This window comes from Pogona vitticeps, chromosome 5, assembly GCF_051106095.1.
Source record: "Pogona vitticeps strain Pit_001003342236 chromosome 5, PviZW2.1, whole genome shotgun sequence".
Classification (NCBI taxonomy): Eukaryota; Metazoa; Chordata; class Lepidosauria; order Squamata; family Agamidae; genus Pogona; species Pogona vitticeps.
In genome coordinates, this window is record NC_135787.1 from 71,262,138 (window position 1) to 71,285,869 (window position 23,732).

Genomic DNA, 23,732 nt, shown 5'->3' on the forward strand with positions numbered 1-23,732 from the left:
ATACTGAAAAAGGGAGAAATAATGCAATGTCTTGTGGGTACACTAGAAATCTACAGTGGTAAACCACTGGCTGTAGTACTGTACTCTAGTTATTATTATTATCATTATTTATTACAAGTACACACCTTTATCTATCTATCTACAGTGGTGCCCCGTATAGCGAGGTTAATCCGTTCCGGATTAACCTTCGCTATACGAAAACATCGCTGTGCGGGTAAGGAAAGCCTATTGGAAAGCATTAAACTTAGTTTAACGCGTTCCAATAAGCGTGCAAACTTACCCCTCCAGCGATGTTTTCGCGTCCGGTGGCCATTTTGGCCGCCGGATGACCCGAAATGGCCCCTATCAGTGTTTTCGCGCCCTCCCCTTGCTTACGGAGGTCGCGAAAACACTGATAGGGGCCATTTCGGGTCATGCGGCGGCCATTTTGGAGCCGCCGATCAGCTGTGTGGCGATTGGGGCAGATCCGTATAGCGATCCCCAAAAAGGGATCGCTATACGGATTCTTCATTAAACGGTGCGCTCGTTAAGCGAGGCACCACTGTATCTATCTATCTATCTATCTATCTATCTATCTATCTATCTATCTATCTATCTATCTATCTATCTATCTATCTATCTATCTATCTATCTATCTATCTATCTATCTATCTATCTATCTATCTATCTATCTATCTATCTATCTATCTATCTATCTATCTATCTATCTATCTATCTATCTATCTAAATTTGATTTAATTCAAAATATTTTTAATTTAAAATATTTTTACTCCACCTTTCTCAAGGCAGCTTTAATCAGTAAAACACAATATTAAACCTAAAAACAGTAAGTATACAAATACTAAAAAAGGATCAAAGACCACCACAGTAAAAACCAATAAACAAAAGCAATACCAAAGACCGGAGATGGGGACAACTCACCATTTTGGTGAGTCGTCCTGCTTTGTGAGTCATCAAAAGTTGATGACTCACGAAGCACGAAGTTACCCCATAAAGTGACGAATAATGAAGTTATTTGTTGATTTGTGGGGGGATTATTAAAAATTTAGGGGTCATGCAGAAGGAAGCCCTCCCCCATTTAAACCCTGGCATTTCCAGGGTCCAGATGAAGCTCGGAAAGATTTCTGCCCTAAAACCTGGAGCACCACCTCTAGCCAGGGCAGACCAGAAAGGGAAACTCTGTGGGCTTCTCTATGCTTTGGACTATATTTCCCACCATCACTTTCCATGTGCTATCCTGGCTGGGCTTTCTGGGTGATGAAGTCTGATATACAGTACTGTATCTGGAGGACCAAAGGTTCTCCAGCCCAGTAGGCAGAACTGAGCTAGATGGATCAATGTCTGACCTGATATGTTATAGTAAAGTGAGAAATGCTACAGGTTGCTGTTGGTTTCTCTATTCTGATGTTACAATCATTCTAGAAATTCTTAAACTAGGAAAATGGAGTGCTAACACAAGATTTTTAGGACTGAAATACAAAGAGGAACAGGCTGTTTTGTTGTTGTTGCAGAAATGCATCCTTGTGGGCTTTTGCAGGACATATTGGTGACCCAGATCAAATGAGTAGCAATAGACAAAAAACATTTCCTGCTTCCATTGTGTTGACGTTCCTGATTACTGAGGAGCACTTAGTTTTTTCAAAGAGGTATCCAGTGTATAAAACAAACAAATAAAAACAAACAAAAACAATCAAAAAAGTAGATTGTAATCCTTGAAAGTTCATGTTGAAATAAATCTGTTCGTCTTTAATTGCCACAATACTTTCATTTTTAATTCTGGGTTTGTTTGTTTGTTTTGGTTCATTTTTGTTATACTTAGTGCAGATAGCTATTCAAAGCATAAGCTGATTTTTTTTAAAAAAATCACTTGGGCCACCAGTGTAAGGGTGTGGACATTTTCAGCTTTTAAGTATTCCATAGAAGTCAAACATTTACTCACTGCTCCATCAAGAAAAGTTACTGTAGTTACAAGGTACCCTATTAGTGCAATTTTAGTCAGGAATCTACCTTCTATCTCATGGCATTATGCATGAAAACCGTTCCCACTGATGTCTTGCAGACATGCTTGAAATAAAGCAATGCTTGAGTGTTTTTGCTCGATTTCAGCTCTCTGCACACATGACTGAAATGGTTACAGAAGCTATTTCAGAACTTGGCTCTCTGTTAAGTTTGTGTGAGCCTTCAATGGTAAGAATAGGCTGTGTGAGAAAGAAGAATGATTGAGTCCGTTTATCATCCTGTGGCCCAGGTCATGACATCTACAAAAATAAAAATAAGAATGAATCAACCTCACTGCCTTAAAAAAGAGGGAGATAAGAAGTCCACTTAGACCAAGAAACACATTAGTTGTGCTGATGCATGAATAAGGCACTCGTTGTGAATTATTGATGTCCTGCTTACACTTGATTCATGCAAGAAGTCAAGAGAAAAGATGAAAAGATGCGATCTCGTATAAGATTTGTGCCAGGCCAATAGCCAGTGGCATAGCCCAAGGGCAAAGGATGGAAATTATATTGATTGATAAGAGGGAGAGGACAAAACAAGATGCATCAATGAAAGCACATTCTTTAAATATGTAGTTTAGTACTTTAAACATTTAGTACTTTTGAAATAGTCTTCTGATCTCATAAGAAGCATTTTGGCTTTTGTTGTAGATTAGCAATGTAAATGGTTAAAAGCGTAAGAACTATGCTTCTGAATCAGACTGAAGGCTCATCTAGTCCAGGGATGGCCATCTAGATGAAGTTCTCATGATACCTCACCATCATCTACTATATGTTGGCTAGGGTTGATAGGAGCTGCAGTCTGACAAAATCGAGAAGGCCATACATTTTCCATACCTAATCTCATCCATCATCTTGCTTCCCATAGTGGCCAATGAGATACTTCTGCAAAGACCACAAGTGGACACGGTGGTAATCACTTTCTCCTTTGATTGCTCACTAATCACGCTTGAAAAAGATCTAACACTTCCAAAGGCCTTAAGATTTTGGGGCAATTCTAGGAGTTGTAACTTTAAAAAAAATGAATTTCCCAGTCTCTGTCCACAACAAAATATTCAGTGGCCCAGTGCCTCTGAATATGGAGGGTCATAATAGCCATGATAGACATGTTCTCTGTGAATGAGTCTAATTTCCTCTTAAAGACATCAAGTCTAATGGCTATCCCAATATCTTGGGTGACAGAAATCTCCATGAATTAACAGTGTTAAGACTTTCTTTTACCTCTCTCAAATATGTTACCAATCATCTCTTTAGATGATTCCATAATGTTGGGAGATGCTTAGAGAAAGCCTTTCTGTTTATGATTATTAGTGTTAGTGTGATCATCATTTTTATTATTTACTTGTTCATCTTTTGTCCAATAAATATAAGCTCATGTCCTCCTTCCTATTTTTATTCTATGAACAATCCAGAGAGACAGGTTTGGCAGAGACAGACGTTGGTTCAAGGTCACCCAATGAGCTTTACAGTTAAGTTAGAATTTGAATCTGTATCTCCTGGACCAACATTTTTAAGCAATGCACCCTGATAATATTAGCAACTCTTCTCCCTATCCCCTTATTTAACAAGCTGACAAAGTTGTAGATGTTGTAGATGTATCTGAGTAGAAAAAAGAATTGCAGAGCAGAGCAGAATAGAGTGGGAATCACTATGAAGTACTGCCCCCCTCCCACAACCCAAACACTTCCCTATCATGGCTGGTCGACTTTGTTTTAGGTGTGTCATTGAAGTCCCCCAGACTTTTACCTCTGGGGCACTTCAACATCCATGTGGGGGCCACATGTTGCTTTAGCAGCCTTGGAGTCCACACTGTGTACCTGGCAGACACATATGGACAGAGATAAGATTATCTGAAGGTTCTAAACCTTGAGTCTTCCATCTTGTCTTTGTCAGATCATCACCAGCTGAGATTTGAATGTTATATAACTGTGCAGTGGTGAGACTTATTTTTAGTAAAGGTAAAGGTTCCCCTTGACAATTTTTGTCCAGTCGTGTTCGACTCTAGGGGGCGGTGCTCAACCCCGTTTCCAAGCCACAGAGCCAGCGTTTTGTCCGAAGACAATCTTCCGTGGTCACATGGCCGGTGCGACTTACACATGGAACGCTGTTACCTTCCCACCAAGGTGGTCCCTATTAATCTACTCGCATTTGCATGCTTTCGAACCGCTAGGTTGGCGGGAGCTGGGACAAGCAACGGGCGCTCACTCCGTCGCGTGGATTCGATCTTACGACTGCTTGGTCTTCTGACCCTGCAGCACAGGCTTCTGCGGTTTAGCCCACAGCGCCACCACGTCCCTATGACTTATTTTTAGAACTAGTAAATTTGATCATATATCCCCAGTCTTGGTACACCTTCAGTGACTCCCTGTCAGTTTCTGTGCTCAATTCAAGGTGCTGGTCATGACTTATAAAGTACTTAAAAGTTTAAGACCTCGATATGAGTTGGAACATCTCTCTGAGCAATCAGCTACCCATTCCACCCACCACTGTCAATCTATGTTGCTAAAAGTGGCCACACCAAGGGAGGGCAAAAAGGCAATGACAAGGAATTGGGCCTCTTTGGTGGTACCCCCCCCCCCAATCTCTGGAACAAACTACCACCTGAGATACAGGCTCTGTCCCTCCTTATGTTCAGGAAATTTGTAGAAATTCAAAACTTCCTTCAACAACTGAAGCTCCACGATGCTGTATTGCTACATTGTCCAAACTGATGTTTTTATGTAAGGTTTCAAATTCTAATCTGTAAACTGAACAGGACAGTGCATGCACTAATGGAGAGGTGTTTAAATCAAATCTACAATCATTTCATGGAGATTTAGTCCACATAACATTTCCTAGAAACGTGTCCATAGAAACGAGTCCAAGAGAGCATAAGAACTTAGTTGGTTAAGTCGATGTCTATCATCATCATCATCATCATCATCATCTTCATCTTATTCATAACCTTTTTGCACCCCACACAAGGTCCCTCGGCGGGAGCCATAAACATGGTACTTTTCAGCCGAGGGTTGCATTTCAAACAGTGTGTGGTGCAAATATTCTGTTGGTCCAGGGGGCCATTGCTGGAGACAGTGGAAGGTTGAGGAGAACTGGATGCAGCAGGTTTTGTTACCATTGTGATCATTCTGTCTCTTTCTAATTGCAATGTGTGCAAGATTTATTGGTTTGCTTTGCTGTGACTACTGCTGTGGCATTCTGACATGAAATTGTTCAGGTGAAGAGAACAATTTCATGGTGTGTTGGTGTGTGGTGTGCATTCTTTGGGCTCAGGGCCTTTCCCTCCACCTCTCTTCAACAGCACCTTGCACTTGCAATTTGCAAATTTAATCGCATATCTTATTGCTGCATATCAATTTTTTGGTGAATGTCAGGCACAGGAGAATTGACAATGGGATTTTACCTGTTAACAGTCTGGCAGATCTGCTAAAAGCTATAATGGAAGAAGATTAAAGGATCCTCTTCTAATTAGGGCCAGGAAGAGAGGGGCTGGGTATTTTATTTTTTTTTTGAGGAAAATATCCTTAAAAATAAAGTGCAAAGATAAACATTAGCAGTGTAGACTCCATTGGCTAACTCAGATAAATACCTTGAAACATCATTGAAGAAATTTACTCCTGTTACACAGGAGCTTTTTTCCCTGAGCACTGTGGAGAGTGTAGAAATGTTAGTTTTGGCAAATTCCCAGATTCTCCCAGCAAGCCTGGCTATTTTGTAGTCCAAAAAGGCGACTTTTCCAAATATGGGCACTGGAATGCTTTTTACATTATTCAGTTATTTGGAGGAGTACTGATGATGCAGTCCCTGACTTCAGAGGCTGTTAGCACCCTATTAGTACATAGAAGTCTTTTATTCCATTGAAAAGCCCTCTCCACCCTGCATGTAGTTCATTCTCTTTAAACGTTACAAGTCTGGATGAAATCTGTGTGTGAAGTCTTGAAAGACTCCTTTTTTTGAAAGGAGCAATGCTGGACAAAACTGTTCTGTGCAGGAACTCTACTTCTCTACTGCGGAACTATTTCATGTATAAGGACCAAATTATATAATGCAGCTCACTTATCACCAGAAGAAGGAATTCCTCAAGTGCTGATTGAGTTTGATTGTCATAGCAGGAACATTTCTCACTCTCCGTAATTTGCAAATTATCTTGTCTAGTTTTGTGATTGGTTTTAACACCATAAGCAGGTTCTTTTTTTGTTCAAAAAACTACTTTACTCTGAACGCTAATGTGATTCCAGCTTTGATAATTTGTATAGTTTGTCTCTTAGAATGTAAGAAGTTTCTCCCAGGTGAGTGACCTCTTTGCTTGGTTGGCCTTATGTAGGTATTCTTCTAGTATAACAGGGATGGGATTGGTCTCTTCTAGAGATACCTTTGGTTTAGTCTGGTCTGGTCCGTTTTCTTTGTGTATCAAGGGAAGAGACCCTGATCCACAGTGTCAGGCCACAGTAAAACACACTATATTTGGTCTTCATACTTAATTGGAATAAATTGTGGATAAACAAAAAGCCACAGCTTTATCTGGTTGCAGCAGGAAAGATTTGGTGCAGCAGAAGGAGCAGATATCTGCATTGAGTTACCAACCTGCCCACCAATGCATACTTTGCCACCCTTGCAGGGTAATCAAGAGTTGGCAATCCAAGTTGCATCTGCCCCATGGGCACAGGACCACTAGAGCGAACCCCTCTTTACCCCTTTTTTGGGGGAGCTATGGTAGACTCCTGAACTGGGCATGCCTCTGTCAGTCCCCCAACACATTCCTTCACCTCCATTCAGGATATCTCAAGCTTGGGATAGGACCACCTGCCCCATCTCCTTGACTAAGGATCCTCAAAAGCCCACCACAAGAGGCAGGCCAGGGACCTACGACTGCCTGCCTCCCACCAAACAATTCTCACTGCAGTCACTCCAAGAGGCCCTTCGTAACATCCATTATCCAGATCTCCTGCATCCCATCATCCCTCTAGTCTCAGGTTGGCTCATGAGTGAAAAGTGCCTCAGAGATGTATCCAGTGGTGACTACTGCCTTTAATCAATGTAGGGCCTGGTGTTCTCCTCACCTTCCATTGCGCCAGGTCCACTTTACCAGGATTTACAGCTTCTCTCCACACACACTGTTGCAGCAGGTCCAGTTAGACCAAGGTGGTCCTGGACAGGCAAAGCTAGAGCAGTGTCAGATCCCCTTCCACCAAAAGCATCAGATCTAGTTTTTTTTCACACTGGAAGGTTGTTGCCAATAAGCTGAATATCCAGTGCATTGAGGGGAGAGAAAAGCTTCAGTTGCCACTTGATGTGCATCCCCCGATCCATCTAACATGAAACTGGCCTTCAAAGCCAAGGTGATTTGCCTGCTGCCTACTGATGGGCCCAATGTATATCCCATGACTGCAGATCCATACTGATTTGACAGTGTCTGAAACCATGCAATGAGAAAAATATCCACATTATAACTCGTGCAGCAGCTGAAGCCTTCTATACAACTTGTACGCTTTGGATCACCACCAACCCAATGCCTTCACCTTGGCTGGCGAGAAACTCAATGTCAAGGCGGCAGCAGTTGCCCCAAGCCTGAATGAGTGTGTACTGAACAAAACTGCAGGGAGCCCCAAGGGAGATTGAACCTGCCCTCCTGAGTGCCATGAACTGGAACCCCGACCAGACTACACAGAAACGCACTAGACAGCACTGAGAGCCAACCAGAATAAAAATAATCTGTCATTCATCAATTCAGAATACATTGGCGAGACTGAGGTAAAAAGAACATGGAACCAAATCTCACAAAGCGGATGAGATTCCTAATGGCGCTGTTCCATTTGGAGAAATTAGCCAGAAAAAAATGACTCTGGTACTCCTACAGGGACACATTCATTCCCGCCACAGCACCTGGAATGGGTCTTTATCCATTTGTGAAATATTGATTTATCATTTTGTCGTAGCCAGTAAGCTTGTTTCTGGGGAAATAGGATGAGGTTTGTGAGCATGCGATAGTCAAAGCTGATAGTTCTTAGGATTCTGTGTACCATTTCTCATATTGCATATATTTTTCAGGCTTCCATTATAAACCTTTTTCTCCTATTTAGTTTCCAGAGAGGTAGCCATGCACGTTTGCAGAGGGGTAGGGTTGTTACTCTGTTTCAGCAACACCAAAATGCAAAAGTACTGTGGCACCGACTTTAGATAAGCCAGAGTTTAGAAGTTCCATTCCCCACTGCGCATCCTGGGAGTACAACCAGCTTGTGTGGCCGTGGGCAAACTGCACAGTCCCGGAGCACCCCCGGAAGGGAAGAGTGGTAAACCACTTTTGAGTATTCCATCCCTAGAAAACCCTAAAGAGGTTCTCTAAGGATGGAGTAGATAAATTGGAATTAGAGATAGGGAAGGGAGACAAATACAAATATATTCCCCACCACAGGTGGCTGGACCCTTTGGATACATCCCCCCCCCCAAAGAACCGGCTGTTCCACTTAATGCTCACAGTGCGGTTCATGTAGTGCCAATTGCAGAAATAGCCCAGCTGACGTTTCTTCATCTCCTAGTGCTGCTGACCAGTTAGCAGCTAAGCCGGGAGACTCGTCATCCTGCCTCCTCACTGGAGTGTGAAATGGCAAGCTGGAACAATTTCTGGTTAAAACTTTTTTTTCTACACAGCAGAAATTCACAGAGGGAAAATAGCTTCAAGTTCCTCAGATAGTCCATCCCTTTTTTATTGACAGATACTTACAGTTTCAATAGCTCAGTCTGAGACTTTTGTAGGAGAAATGTTTTTTAAAAAAAGTTTAATTACAGTTGTTAACAAATCAACAGTAAAGTAACAAACTGACTGCCAAGAGACTAAGGAAAGAGAAAGAAAACCATTAGCACAGAGATATACCTTTTTTCAAAATTCAGTGTCTGGAAAGAATGATTTGTTAGTTCCAGATAGATTGACAGTCACCCCACCCCAGAGAAGTACCTCCCATTCAAACAAACTACAGGCAGCATGTGAGGTTGTAAAAACTCCAACAGGAACCAGATCTGCTAATTCTAGATGGTGACAAAGGAAAGGGCACTATTTTTATTTTTATTTGATTTATCTCAAAATATTTGTATACAGTGGACCCTCAACTTACAGACGGCTCCACTTACAGACTCTCTGGCTGCAGAATTTAGGTTCGACTTGCAGCCGGGGAATTGACCTACAGACTGGGGAAAAAACCCAAATGGAACAAAAATGGCTGGTTACGGATTAATTGGTTTTCAATGCCTTGTAGGTCAATGGAGCCTCGACCTACAGTCTTTTCGACCTGCAGCCACCATTCCAATACGGATTAATTCCATAAGTCGAGGGTCCACTGTACCTGTGTGATTCCCCTGGTCCTCTATGAGTAAGAGGCAATCAAACAGCCCCCAATAAATTAACAAAAGTGCTGGTCAACTTGGTGCTTCTGTTCTGGTTCTTTATTGCAGACAATTGTTTACAGGTTTGCAGCCCCTTCTGGCCAAGATGTCCGTCCTGCATCCCTCCAGCTCCTCAGGGTTGACTCGGGAGTGTTTCTTTTCACCCAGTGTGAATCTCTTTTGGAAGGAAACTTGTAGCATTACAGCTATGGCAACAAAGCCCATGTCCCTAGTAGAGACTAACACAGCCATGCCATGGAGTAACAGATTAATCCCATGATCTCAAGTGTCAAGGACATTGACAGAGGAGGAAGTATATTTTTGGATATATTCTGGGATTATTTAATTGGGACCCAAGGCAATTAAATTGGCCCCAGTAAGGATTTACCAAGAAATGTATGTGCTGCCAAAAAGGTGGTATATGGCTGAGGGATTTGGGAAAACTGCAGCTCAAAAAAAAGTAATTTCCCCAGCGCCAATCTTTTCTTCCAGTGTCCAGAAAACTGGGCAGGCAGCAGGGATGCTTGACTAAATATTGCAGGCATAAGCAAGGGACATGCTATTGTTGGGGGGTGGGGAGGGCTGAAGGAGCCAGCCTTTATAAATCCAGGTGGCCATTCTTTGAACAACCAACACATTCCACTGTGCTTTGCATTACTGCGGTGCATCCTGATGCTTGTATTTGTTTTTAATACAGTGGTTTCCCCCTTTGTTTTTGCAATCTTTTACTAATTTTGATTTGTTTATATTTTCCTAACATCTATCTGCACTGACAGACATCTGGAGTTAATGTGGTCAGCTGTTTATTTTCTGCTCCTTAAACAGCAAGTCCATTTGCTGAACAAGCGTGTTGTCTTGAGTTCAAGGTCTAACAATGATACGAATCTGAACTCTTTGAGTGGTCTTCCCAGCAACAGCCTTTGGTGCCTTCAGCCTGGATATAATGCATATTTGAAAGAGAGAAGTACACAGGTTTTTTTGCCCTGATAAGGCAAGAATGAAAGATTTATACCCAGAAGCTTTTAGGGGTCCCAGAGGCACCTGTTCACCTTGAATCCAAACTGAGACAGCACAAAAAAAACTGAGGCCAGACTAAGCTGCTGACAGAAAATATCAAATTTGTGCCAGGGTTGCTAATGCACCTTCCCAAGGGTCCTGCTAAGAGCTCCTTGTATGGTTACTTTCCCTTACCTCTGTCTTAAAGTCACAGATGATATGCAGAGGGGAGAAACTTTCAGACTACTAAAAGGGGTTGCATGTCTTAAAGAACAAGGTTTGGGGACACGTGGCACTCTAGATATGGTTGGACTGCCACTCCCGTTGGCCTCACCATTAGCTGTGTTAGCTGGGGCCAACAAGTTAAGTCCAACATGGCACAGCGACTCAGCAAGATGGTGTTTATGGTTGCACACATAGTGGTGCCTCACAAGACAATTTTAATTTGTTCTGCGAAAATCGTCATCTTGTGAAAAAATTGTCTTGCGAGGTTCCCTATGCATCGGTCTCAAAAAAAAAAGTCTTGCGAAGCATCGGTCTAAAAAAAAATATTGAGAAGCATTGGTCTCAAAAAAAAGTCTTGCGAAGCACGATCATGGAAAAAAAGTCTTGCGAGGCACCATAGTGATTGCAAAAGCCAATCATCTTGCGGGTTTTTCGTCCCACGAGGCAATCGTCTAGCAAGGCACCACTGTAGTTGTGAAGGAGGCAGTGCATTGTCTGCTTAGTTTCTAACATGTCCACATTTGCCCACACATATGCATGTACACACATGATGTTGTAGCTGATACACAATGTCCTGCCCGTTCTGACATAAGAAGGGTCCACCATGGGTTCCTAAGTTTTGGGTCTGAAATCTCAGAGAAAAGGAAGCTGCTGACCTGGCAACCCTGTGAAAGAAGATAAGCAACTTGAAGCCAGTTGAGAAGAGATGTTTCTGTGCGTAGGTGGATATTTGATTTGGCTGGACTGGGAGGTGGCATCTAGAATAGAGATGGGATATTCATATTAATCTCCTGGGGCATGCTGCCATCCTCGTTTGTGTCGTGCCAGTTGTGGAAGTAGCTAGGCTGGGGCTTGCCTGCCTCTCTCTGCTGCTGACCACTTATCAGTTGAGCAGGGAGACCTGTCATTCCTTCCTGTCACCAGAGTGGTCATCAGTAGAAGGAGGTGGGGATGCCTCAGCCAGGCTACTTCCATGATTGATGCGGTGTGAATGAGGACGGATGCACGCACTGCACTGCAAGTGGTAAATGGACCACTTGGGGAGGGGGTCCAATGGGCCCGGCCACATGTTGTGGCAATATTCATATTTGTCTCCACCAGGAGAATGTTTTAGAGGGGGTTTCACTCCTCCTCTGGTCAAGTTCACGGTATGAGATTGCTGTTGGTTATGCCTGTGCTGGTTATCCACAGAAAAAGCAAACAAACTAATTTTCAGAGAAGTGGTGCTTGGTTGAGGGGAACCCTTGTGAGTCTCCTTTTCTATTAGGTCAGACAATTGCACCGGGCAGAAAGTGGATAAAAGGAAATGTCACCTTGATTTGAACAAATTTAACTAGCCCTATCAGCTGAATGGAAAATGATTGTTCCTCACTCAAAATAGATGGTTCCACAATGAGCTTCCCTGCATAGAACTTTATGTCATGTAGCATCCTCTTCTTAATTTGAATTCACCTTTGCCCATTCTAATGCAAATTGTGGAGTGAATGGCTAAAGTAGTAATTCCCTGAGTCTGGAAATGACAATCTGAAACTTAAGGAAGGGAGTGGGAATTGATGTCATTTCTCCTACCTCCTGCATTCATATTTGTTAAGATGTCAAGTTCTTTCCAGCAAAGTTACGAAGAAATGTGTGAATTTTAGTAAATTCATCAAAGATAGAACTCCTCAGTATCCACACTAACAAATTCCACATGTACAGTTATTTTTAACATGTGAAGGACTTTGCTGTATTGCCTGCTTTTATGTCATAAATGTGTTAAAGATCAGGAGTCTCTCACAATAAAGGAGTGTCAACCATAAGTTGTTGCATGTGGTGGTGATCTCCAGGATTGACTACTGCAGCAGTGTCTATGTGGGGCTTCCCTTGAGGTTGCTCTGGAGACTGCAGTGGGTCCAGAACATGGCAGCAATGCTGGTGGCAGGTGTGAGCAGATTTAATGACATCTCCCCATTCCTGGTTTGCTTGCACTGGCTTCTGATTGTGTCCCGGGTCAGGATCAAGGTATTGACACTCACTTATAAAGCTCTCCATGGTTTGGGACAACGTTACCTATTGGAGCATCTCTCTTCAAAGTCATCTTCCCGCACCACCAGATTCTCTCAGGCCATGCTTCTCTGGGTGGCTATTCTGAAGGAGGACACAAAATCTTCTAGAAGAGTCCGGGCCTTTTCAGTGATTGCCCCATTGCTTTGGAATTGCCTTCTGGTGAGGTATTCCTGTCTCCCTCCCTCCCTCCCTAGTTTTAAGAGGCTGCTGAAGATGCTTCTCTTTTGAGAGGCCTTCAGTGCCAACCTCTTTTGAATTCTTCTGTCTCTGTTCCACAGATTTATTTTTAAGTGCTCTCTGGACTTATGCAAACATACTGGTGTGGTGGCCTGTTTGTTTTGTTGTTTTGGATATTTTGATGTTTTTAGGTAAACCACTCAGAATAGTGCTAATGGGCTATATATATAAGCTTCAGAATGCATGCATGCATGCACGAATGAATTCAGCAGGAAGATGGTGAAGTATATAGGGATTTAGGTAGTAAAATTAATTCAGGTACTTAATTAAAGTACAGAATTAAGTCCTGAAGAAAACTCCAGGTTGTCTGGCTCGATTTATCAATTTTGGTGCCTCCCACATTCTAGGGTTGCTGTTGGCTTTCTAGATTTTAATCTAAAGTTCTTTCCATTTTGCATTTAAATAAATACTTAGATTTTGGTAAACTGTTATAAAAAAATTCAGATTGGAACAGATCCCTTGGAAGGGCTAAAATTGAGTGTGATTTTTATCTTGGAAGAAAAATTGAGCTGCTTTGTGAGTCACAATGAAGGAGTCAGCAGCACTCCTAGATGAAATCTGCTTCGACTAACAGAAGCTGTAATAAAGTATGAACGTGTCTCACAAGCTATGCCAGCAGGGAATGGTAAACTTGCAGAGGCAATGGCAGGTTAGAGAGGATTTTAAAGCAATACTGAATATATTGGGATCCTCCTAATTGCAACTGAGCTAGAACCTGCAGAATTTTCATGAGGGCTGGGGATAGTATAAGCAGTTATCCAGCCCACTATCAAGACTGATAGAGGGGGACCTGTTGTTGTCTACTCTGGTTGGTGTTGACCTCCATGGTGTTCAAAAGAGGACTTTTTCTGTTCTGCTGGCTGAGATACTGGCTATTGGAATTTGGCATCTTCTGTGTACAAAACATGCTGAACCACTAGGCTATAGCCGTTCTATTTGGACTACAAAGTATTTCACTCAGTAAAAATGAGAAAAAGACCTTAGAGAGACTTAATCATGCCAACAGAGAGCTACGGGACGGGGGCAATATTATAGGAAACAAAGCAAATATGGAAGCAATTGGCCTAGAAAGAGACCCGCTGCAGCCTGAACCCATGGCTATGGGAATGCACTTTCAATACCTATTACCTTTTGTGCATCCTTGAAATGCTTCTGTAGAAGCTTTTCAGCTTTACAAAAATTATAAAAGAAGAAGATACATTTCAAAAGTGGCCTGTAAATTGGAAAGCATTCCACCATTGCATCAGTTCAACATCCCCCACCCCCCAGTAATGAAAGTTTGAGCGGCTTCCATGTGTCACTAGCCTTCATAATGGAGAAGAAAGAGGATCCCCCTGTTGACCCTGATGAATGACGGAAATTACGGCAGACTTTCTTTTCTGTGCCCCCTCACTATCCCTCCAGTGGGATGGCAGGAACAAAGGAAAGTAATACAGAGCCAGAGGATGTCAGGTAAAGACGAATGCTTGTGACAGAGTCATAGTCCAGACATCTGATTGGTTTGGAGGATGCAGTGATAGATAGATAGATAGATAGATAGATAGATAGATAGATAGATAGATAGATAGATAGATAGATAGATAGATAGATAGATAGATAGATAGATAGATAGATAGATAGATAGATAGATAGATAACAGTTCATGTCTCTGCTCTAAATTAATCAAAATAGTGATTGCCAGATATTTTATTAGGTTATAGGAGGTTGGAGTTCTTGACGCCATTGATCCTATTCTCTGCCATATGTCTTGTGACAGCCTCTGTGAAAATGAACTGCCATATTGTGTCATTGTTACAATTCTGCTCGATGAGTTCTCAGTGAGGATGAGACAGAACTGCTGGATCCTGCAGCCTCTGGTAAACCCTGGAAGGAAATGGCTCAGTACCTGAATCAGAGAGGGGAGCTAAATGTGTGAGGCAAGCTAAAATCTCTACCTGAAGAGGTAGACAGTTGGCGTCTACCTCTCCACCACAGAAAGTGGCTCACAGCTCTGGACGTCCAGAGATAGAGACAGTGGAAAGGGGTGGCTCGGGGGTGGCCGTTGCTAGTGTCTGGACAGAAAGGTGGGCACCTAACTGGCTGCCATGACAATGAGTGGTGTATAGAATACTTCCTCACAGTCCCCTCAAGAAGACTGTATACAAGCCGTGCTATGGTTACATTATGAGAGGGGAGTGGAGGTTGGGTATTCTTCTAAGCCCCCCTCCACCCACCCCATAATTTGAACACGGTCTAATTGACATTTATTGAGCAGGAACAATTCCTGCTAGAGGCTTCTTTACTTTCCAAAGATGTTTGTGGGTGTTTCTTTTTTTCTGAAATCCAAATATAGCCCATGTATTTTCAGCGTGATCCAGCAGGCTGTGCCCACACAAACTTCATTTGCTGTAAAATGTTCCTTCAAGCAACTGGGGGTAAAATTTTTCCATCCATGATCTCATAGATTCGGTTATTTCTTTGAAGGATTCTGAGGAGGAAAGATCTTTTCTCTTTCTCTCATCATCTGCAGCTGTTCAAAATGATTAATTTGCTTAAGAAACCTTGTAAGTAAAATACCTCAGTTTGTGAATTATGGAGCACACTGTGATCTCTAATTCAAAAGCATACTGTTTATGTTGGTGATTTGTGGATTAGCTTTGATTTCTTTTGCAGGATGATTGATGCAGGTAAAGAATTCAGTGTTTCATATTTGCAAATCAAATGGTTCTTGGGTTTTGTTCCATGTTCACATAGCTCTTCCATAAATATTTGTGCAAATTAGACTCTGATTCAGATAGAATAGTAATAGGATAAATTTGTCTTCCATTATTCTGGCATTTGTTGTTGCTGGTAACCTATTATAATCAGCTGCAGCTGTTTCCACATTAATTGGAGAATTTAGACATATTCTTTGATTGACATTCAGATTTGCAAGATATGCATGATGAATATATTTTTTTATTTCTTTATAGGGCTATATTTTGATACCAAATACTAAGTACAGAAATGTACTTAGAATTAAAAGTATACCTGACATACCTATTAGATGTTTTTCAATTGTTGCTGGATCTGTTACTGAAATGTTAGTATTTTTTTAAAAAAGAAAAATGCCAATTTTGAATTAATTGGGCATTTTATTCATTATGTTGATATTAAACTAGATTAGTATTAGAATCTTTCATCTTTTATGGAGGAAGGAACTAAGAAGTGTTACTATGCCTTTACATTCTGCTTATAACTATATGGTGCTCAATAAATGTTTCTATAAAATTATAGGATGCCATCATTTTTTAAAAGTCATTGACTAACAACGGTAGTGCATTAACAACCCTATTTTGCACATGCTATTAGTAAGTACCCCCTGTTGAATTCAGTGAGGCATACTCCCAGGTAAATTGGAACCGTGTTGAAGCTTAAAGCAGTGGTCCCCAACCGTGGATCTCCAGATGTTCTTGGACTACAACCCCCAGAAGCCTTCACCACCACTTCTGCTGGCTAGGATTTCTGGGAGTTGAAGTCCAAGAACATCTGGAGGCCCAAGGTTGGGGACCACTGGCTTAAAGGACATAGCAAACAAAGGCAGTATTTCTTTTATGCACATTGATGTGGGTGCAAAATGAGCATTCATGGCACTGATTTTAATATGAGATTATGCTTGCAAATTCACTATTGGTGTAAAGCATTAATGCAGAGCCCACCACTTGAAAATAAACAATGATTCCTGCAGTGACTGCTGGGTTAAGGCACATGTCAGGAACATAAAGGTGGAAAATCTGCAGGCCTACATTGAAGTACTGAGCACATGTAATTTCTCCTGTTCTAATAAGCATATTTTGATTAGAAACATTCTGTGGAATTAAGAGATACATTCCTTCATTCTGTGTGCAAGGAATGTCAAAGCAGGAAGAGAAGTCACTTGTGAACAGCCTGACACTTACCTGACTGGTGCAGACTTTTGGGCTAGAAATGACAGAAAATTGATAACCTTGATGAGGCACAATTACCTGGCATGCTTGGGTCCCCCCCCCCTTTTTTTCTGTTCTTTCTTTCTTTCAAGAAACAATAACCTTTCAGGGCAGCTTCAGAATTTAAGCTGATTTTGCTTTGTTAAATTAAAGTGTCCCTTTCCTCTGTAATCAAAAGTGACAAATTCTGTCAGACTTGAAGGGAAGATGAATGAATTCCTTCCACAGATCAAGGGGGAAAAAACCTTGCAGCTAAATGTAAATGTGTGTGCATCTGAAGCTGCCTCAGAGAGAATCCAGCATCTAGCCCATAATATCTACTTAATTTCTTTCCAAGGATTTGGGAGATCTTTTAATTGCCATTGGTAAATTGGTAGATCTACACAAGAGTGGGAAACTGGTTGGTTTCGGTGAATCCGAATCAGAATGGAAGGGGAAGATAAAGCACCCTTATTTCAAAATTCTGATACTCTAAGGCAAAATAACAAAAAGTCAGTAAAATATCTGACTATTGACAACTCCTGATCTTTCCTCCATTTTTCACCCTGATTACTTTTTACCTTGAGATACCAGGGAGTGCAACTTCTGATCTTCTGCATGTAAAAAAAATCCTGCTATTTACCATGTAGAATGAAAGGGTGTTGACAAGTATTTGGGTCCGGGTTCCAAGTCTAAGTCCAAGTGTTTGATCCCAAGTCCCAAGTCCAAGTCTCTATTAAGAATAAGCTTTTTTTCCCCAGAGAAAGGGAGGGGCAGAGACTCAAGTGCAACGAACTAGTATTGTGAGTGTACGGCCAAACAACCGAAAGAATCTCTAAATGCTTTTGTAAGATAAAAGAAAAGGGGAGGGGGGAATCTTATCTTTTCCTTTCGTTTCAAAAAAAAAAAAAACAGTTCAGAGTAGGACAAGACGAAATAAGATAAAGCCATTCTTGGTGAAAGATGCCCCTAAAGCTGACTTCCATGTATGGAGATGCATTTGTAGTCAACATGGAGACAAGACTCCGTGTTTGACTTTGCCTTGACAAAGGAAGGCAGACAGCTCCTAGGCAAAGGAAGAAATAGGCTTGAGAGTGTTTACTTAGAGAAAGCCTGAGAGGGCTAGGTGCCCTATCTATGAATCACCCCAGCACACTGATTGTTTGCTCCTTAAGTGCAACATTGCAGCACTTTCTCGCCTCTGCAGCCGCAGGATATGTTCCAGATTTTCCCTCCCCACTTGTCTGTTAGCATCTCTTTACTGATGGTATAGATAGATAGATAAAACTTTATTACAGTTGAAAGACCAGCTTTTACTGTTGGTGAAAGCCACTGACACTCAACTGGCAAACCAGGTAGCACTAAAGCTAATTTCCCCATCAGAAAGCTCCATGCAGTGTTCGCACCTAAGCCAAAATCAGGTTTCAGTCCACATTTTATCACGTCAGTGTGCCTGCCTGTTTCCATGGCATATTCAAGAAAATATGTATCTAGATTCTCCACGGTCAAGGAAATAGACATTTACGGCTGTTGTTGATCATTTACAAAATAATGGGAGTCTTGATAAACAATTCCACAGGTTACACAAAGGGACAAGGGTGTCTCTTGTATTGGTTGCATGAGAGGGAAGCAGATCATTGCATCTGAGGACTTCCTTAATTGTTCTGAAGAAGACCATTGGTGCTGTGCTTTAGAAGTACAGAGTGCAGCCCTCAACAATACATTTTGCAAAGATCCTTCCATGAGCAAAGAAAACATGATAAACTGATTGAGAGTTTCTGTAACTCCGGCTACCTGCTAAGATTGGGGTATAAATAGGGTTGCTATATTCCAGCTCACCATTTTTTAATCTCTTGTTTCCTGATGGTTAAAATCTTTACAGATCCACGTGAATATCATAGGAATTTATGAATGAAATGTTGTCATCTGATTTGGGGGGGAGGAGGATAAAATGAAAACTTTGAAAAGTGTTCATTTGTATAAAATGTGTGTGTATTTTAGCTTTATAGCAAATAAATTAATACTAGATAATATACTAAATTTTTTATTAAGGTACTTTTACACAGTACTTATTGCCCCTTCCATTCATTCCTATGGACCCAATGCTTTCTATGCACTAAAAAGATTTCAGTTGTCTGCAAAACGAGAGTGCCAGACTTCCATGTAATTGCTAGACTCACCCATTAATTTGGAACTGAGACCTGGATGTGTAATTCTGCAAGACCCTGTCAAGCTATCAATGGCTTCACTCATTGGCTGTCACAAAAAGCTCATTTCTCACAAAACAGCTGACTGCATATTTTGTCTTATATTGTGGCTTTTAAAAGGATATAGATCTAATGATTTAAATGAAAGCTTGAAATCCAGACCGGCCGATGATTAAAAAAAAAAGGGGGGGGGTAGCATGCCTAGAATCCAAGTAAATCCCAGCAAACCAGATAATATGGCTGCCCCAAGTCCAGGTTGTTTCCAGATATTTGCGGATACAGTTGGGTTTGCCCAATGAAGAATGGTTCTGCAAAACAATTGCTATAATTAAACAAAATGTTTGCTAGGTCAAAAGGAAGGTACTAACTGGAAATATGTATTAACATGTAGATGTATTAAAAGGTTTGCAAACCTCTGACATGTTATTGACCATAACAGGATTTGTAGTAATGCTGAGGAAAGTGAATTACTTGTCTGTTATTTTTATGCAAGTTTTTATTTATTTTTATAGCCCAATTCCCAATACAGTCACATAGTCAACAATATATTTATCAGTACAAAAATATATAATCCATTAGTATATTGATTCTATCAAGCTTAAAAGACAACAGACCAATATCAGAGCTGACTTCCTAAATATCATCCTCTCTATTTAATTCCAAACCAAAAACCAAAGGGGGCCAGATTTTAATGTAATTATCTTTTCTTTCTCCTCTAAGCAGTCTAAGATGAGTAGTCAATTTTTTTCATTAGTGCTATTGCCCATATTTCCTAGTCCAAAGGAACTAGTGCATAGATATAGCATTGGGTCTGTAGGAATGAATGGGAGGGGCAATATTCTGGCATGATGGAACACAGTAGTTGGATGATTTAACACAGCAAGAGACACTGTAGTTCCTAATGAAATTTTACTATTTTCCTCATGATTTACCAGAGAGAATGAGAATTTAATCGATAAAGAGCTGGTGGCAATTTTTGTAGGGGCCACAGGAATTGAAATTTCCCAAACATCCAAAACGCTCAAAGACTTCCTACGTTTTCAGTCTTTAAACTGTACTTCATATTTACTGCCAAGTGAGAGCATGGCCTTTAGCATTCTTCACATGGGGATGGGAGATAGTCTAATTCTTTCCAGCTATGAATTTGCAGTTACTGAATGGATTACTAGAAAAATGTGGTTTGCCTTCTTCCTCACCCAGGCCAACTAATTTTGGTCTGGCCACACTGTTTTCTTTCTCTCATGGCTCAGTGTGATACTAAGAAACGGAACTCATATCGGGCCTCTGCACAGAGTAACCGATCCATTTCATCAGTCCTTCTTAAATTCGGTGGGGAAAGTAAATGGACAACAAGCTAGGGTGGCGAACCTGAGTTCTTCCTAAGTCAGTGATTAACAGGGGTGGGGGTGGGGGCTCAGGTTAGGCTCCATAGTAGTGATCTCCCCAGATGAGTGAATGGCTGCCATTTGCTCCTTGGTGGGGAAAAACAAGCCACCATACTTCCTTATTGTAGTGGGGTTGACCCAGGAACCCCTTAAGGAGGTGAGTCTCCCAAAAACTTTTCAAAATATTGGTCCCCTCTTTATATATGCCTCAAACATTAGCTATGATGGACTCCCCCCCCTCCCCGGTAAGAACTATTTGTGAAAAATAACTCCAATTTTCCCATTGTATGTTGAAAAATATTTCATAATTAGTTTGAAGTATTCTAATATCTGAGAGATGCGGGAGGCACTGCAGGTTATACTGCTGAGCCACTGGGCTGTTGAGCGAAAGGTCGACAGTTTGAATCTGGATGATGAGGTTAGCTCTCATTGCTTGTCCTAGCTCCTGCCAGCCTAGCAGTTTAAAAGTATGCAAATACAAGTAGATGAACAGGTGCCACCTTGGTGGGAAGGTAATGGCATTCTGTGTCTAGTCATGCTGGCCATGTGACCACGGAAAGACGAGCATTGGCCCCTAGAGTCAGACATGAATAGACTTAATTGCCCAGGGGAACCTTTACCTTTTCCTTATTGTAGTAACTATGCCTTTGGATAACTGACAGAAAGAGGGTTGTGCTAAATTAAATAGGTTTTCCTGCTGAATGCATCTGCTATACTGTCTGTTACTGCTTACATGGCTTTTTGACTTCTTTTTTTAAAATAGCTTTGTTGTACAAAGTGATATCAGGAGAAAATGGAGCTATTCAGAAAATAAAAAAAGATTTCCGCAGCATGTAATAGGAAACATGACAGGCTTTTTGACCACTATCTGATGTTGCTGGGTAACTAGGAAACAAAGATGTTTCAAATCCTCATTTTATTCCATGAAGAATTTTATTTTGAAAAATGTTAACCTTCTCCATTTCCAGAAATTAGTATTAAGATATCTCTTGGTTGCTGCAGAATTACCTCTGGCTCTGTAAATTGTTCATATTTAAGAGCAGCATATCAATAGTTTGGTATAAAGAAATTATTATGAATAGATACATTTGGAAATTGATTGTGTAATTTGTTAGGGACCAACCTAAAGCATAACTGCAGCAGGAACTCCCCACCCCCCGCACAAAAATCTCTGTGCCAACTACCTGGGGTTTTAAAATGTTTGTGACTTACACACATAACTTGAGAAAATTAAACTGGTTTATTAATTGGGTACCCATAAGAAACACATCTCAGGATGCTATATGTTTATTACCTTTAAAAATACAGTGGTGCCTCACATAACGATGTTAATTGCTACCATTAAAAACATCATTATGTGAAAACATCGTTAAGCGAAACACCATTTCCCATAGGAATGCATTGAAAACCGGTTAATCCGTTCCAATAGGAGCCTATTCAATACATTTCAATGGTGAAAAAAAAAATCACCAAAAATTCAAAAAGACTCAGAACGAAGCCAAATTACTTTAACGAAGGTTTTATTAGGTGCACTAACGATTCCAAACATTTTAAACATTTTTAAACATTTTAGAATATTTTTAAAATAGCGAAAACAGGGCTGTCAAAAAAAGTTAAGCGAAACAGGGGACCTAAAACTGTCATTGTTAAGTGAAGCAAGGTCCCAAACATCGTTATGTGAAAATCCCCCATAGGAAACATCGTTAGGTGAGGCGGCAAAATTTCCAGCAGAGGCCATCGTTATGTGAATTCCTCGTTGAGCGAGGCACTCATTAAGCGAGGCACCACTGTACTGATTTTAGCCTGCCAGTATGCAAAGACCACTTTCAAGGGTCTATGAAATTATATAGAGGACAAACCATGACTTAGGTATATTCATATAAATGTCACAAATCATGTAAACAATCAGTTACTTCTATCCTGCATTGTATGGCCTATGTACCATTTAAAGACTTGGCTCTTTAGGGAGGCATTCCCTTCTGTCAATTCTTGAATTCTATCTTGTTTTCTATCATTCTGCATCTTGAACACACCATACAGTATTATTGATTCAATTATTTAATATTTATGATATTTCATGATATTTGTAAGCTGCCCCAAGTAGACGCTGTCTGGGGGGGGGGGCAGGGTAGAAATCTAATAAATAAATAAATAAATAAATAAATAAATAAATAAATAAATAACATGTAAAAATCATCAGTTCAAATGACTGGCAACTAAAATATGAATGAAATGATATAATTTTATTTTGTTTGTTAGCGTTAAGTGGCATGCCAGTTAGATTTAATGGCACTGTTTATCTGGGCATGATTGGGCTGGGAAGCGAAGGAGTATTTAAAAATCAAATCAATCAAAATCTTACTCCTCTAACATTGAAAGAAAATCCAGCTTCTCATTTAGGCATTGGAAGGCCCAGGTCTTCAGTTTTAAACTCCATTCTATTTCTTGCCTCAGCAGGATCTTACCATCTTTAGTATCTGTTGTTTCTAGCGCCTAGAACTTTAGCTTTGTTACAAAAACAAACAAACAAACCACTGTTCAGCAAAGTAGGCTGCTACTGGAGTCACTTTCTCTTAACTCCTTATATTGTATTACTCAGGTGTTCTCCTATTTGTCCCCCCCCCCCCCGGGCTTTCGTTTTTCCCAAATAGATTTTTTTTGCACCCAGCAGCAATAGCCATTCTTCCTAGTACTTGCATTCTGCATGGCCTGACGAACAGCCTAACTTGTCCAAGGAAGATCTGCCAGGCCTTGACCTGTAGCTCCCAGAGACTCTGCAAAAAGAGGACTTACAAGATCCCATGCTGACAGTGACTCTCCACTCCCTATTTTGCTCCAAATGGCACCATGGTCCAAGTGCATGTAACCTTAGTCTCTGTTCCTTGTCCGCTTTGCTCACTCATGATTCTGATGCTCTGATGTTGCACATCACACACAAAGACAACTTTTCTCCTTCTCCTATACCCCTGAGATTTATCTCCCATCTTGAGAACCAAAAACACATTCCCTAAGACTCTAGCTGGCTTCCTGAGACACCTCTATGGCCAGGACATACTCCCAAAGATTGTTGGCCGTTACCCAAGTTGAGGAAGTGGCATGCAGTGAGGAATAACTAGGAGACCATATCCTGGTTAGAGAGACAAAGCACAGTTAATTCACTGTAATTGAAAACAACTCATTCTATAATACTACTGCCGTACATCTATGTAGCCCAGGCTACCTTTTGATTATGACCTAGGTTTAGCATACTTTGCTTGGCCATGCCTATATTCACGTTCTCTTCGTTCCCAGACCTGTGGATTTTGATAAAAAGGTGGTTTCACGAGCAGGCTTGAT

General features: G+C 41.0%; 1 protein-coding gene across 8 annotated transcripts in view; it reads left to right on the top strand.

Moving 5' to 3' along the window:
- The window catches only part of CRACD (capping protein inhibiting regulator of actin dynamics), a 179,006-nt gene that overhangs the window by 83,275 nt on the left and 71,999 nt on the right, over positions 1–23,732 (top strand). For 3 of the 8 annotated variants that reach the window (XM_073001218.2, XM_078394694.1, XM_078394697.1), the window contains exon 1: positions 4,389–15,424. The exons of the other annotated variants lie outside the window; for them this stretch is intronic. In XM_073001218.2, the coding sequence (XP_072857319.2) occupies positions 15,400–15,424 (25 nt within the window). In that variant the 5' untranslated portion in view covers positions 4,389–15,399. Of the gene's footprint in view, positions 1–4,388; positions 15,425–23,732 lie in introns of those variants that run through there. 8 annotated transcript variants of the gene reach the window in all.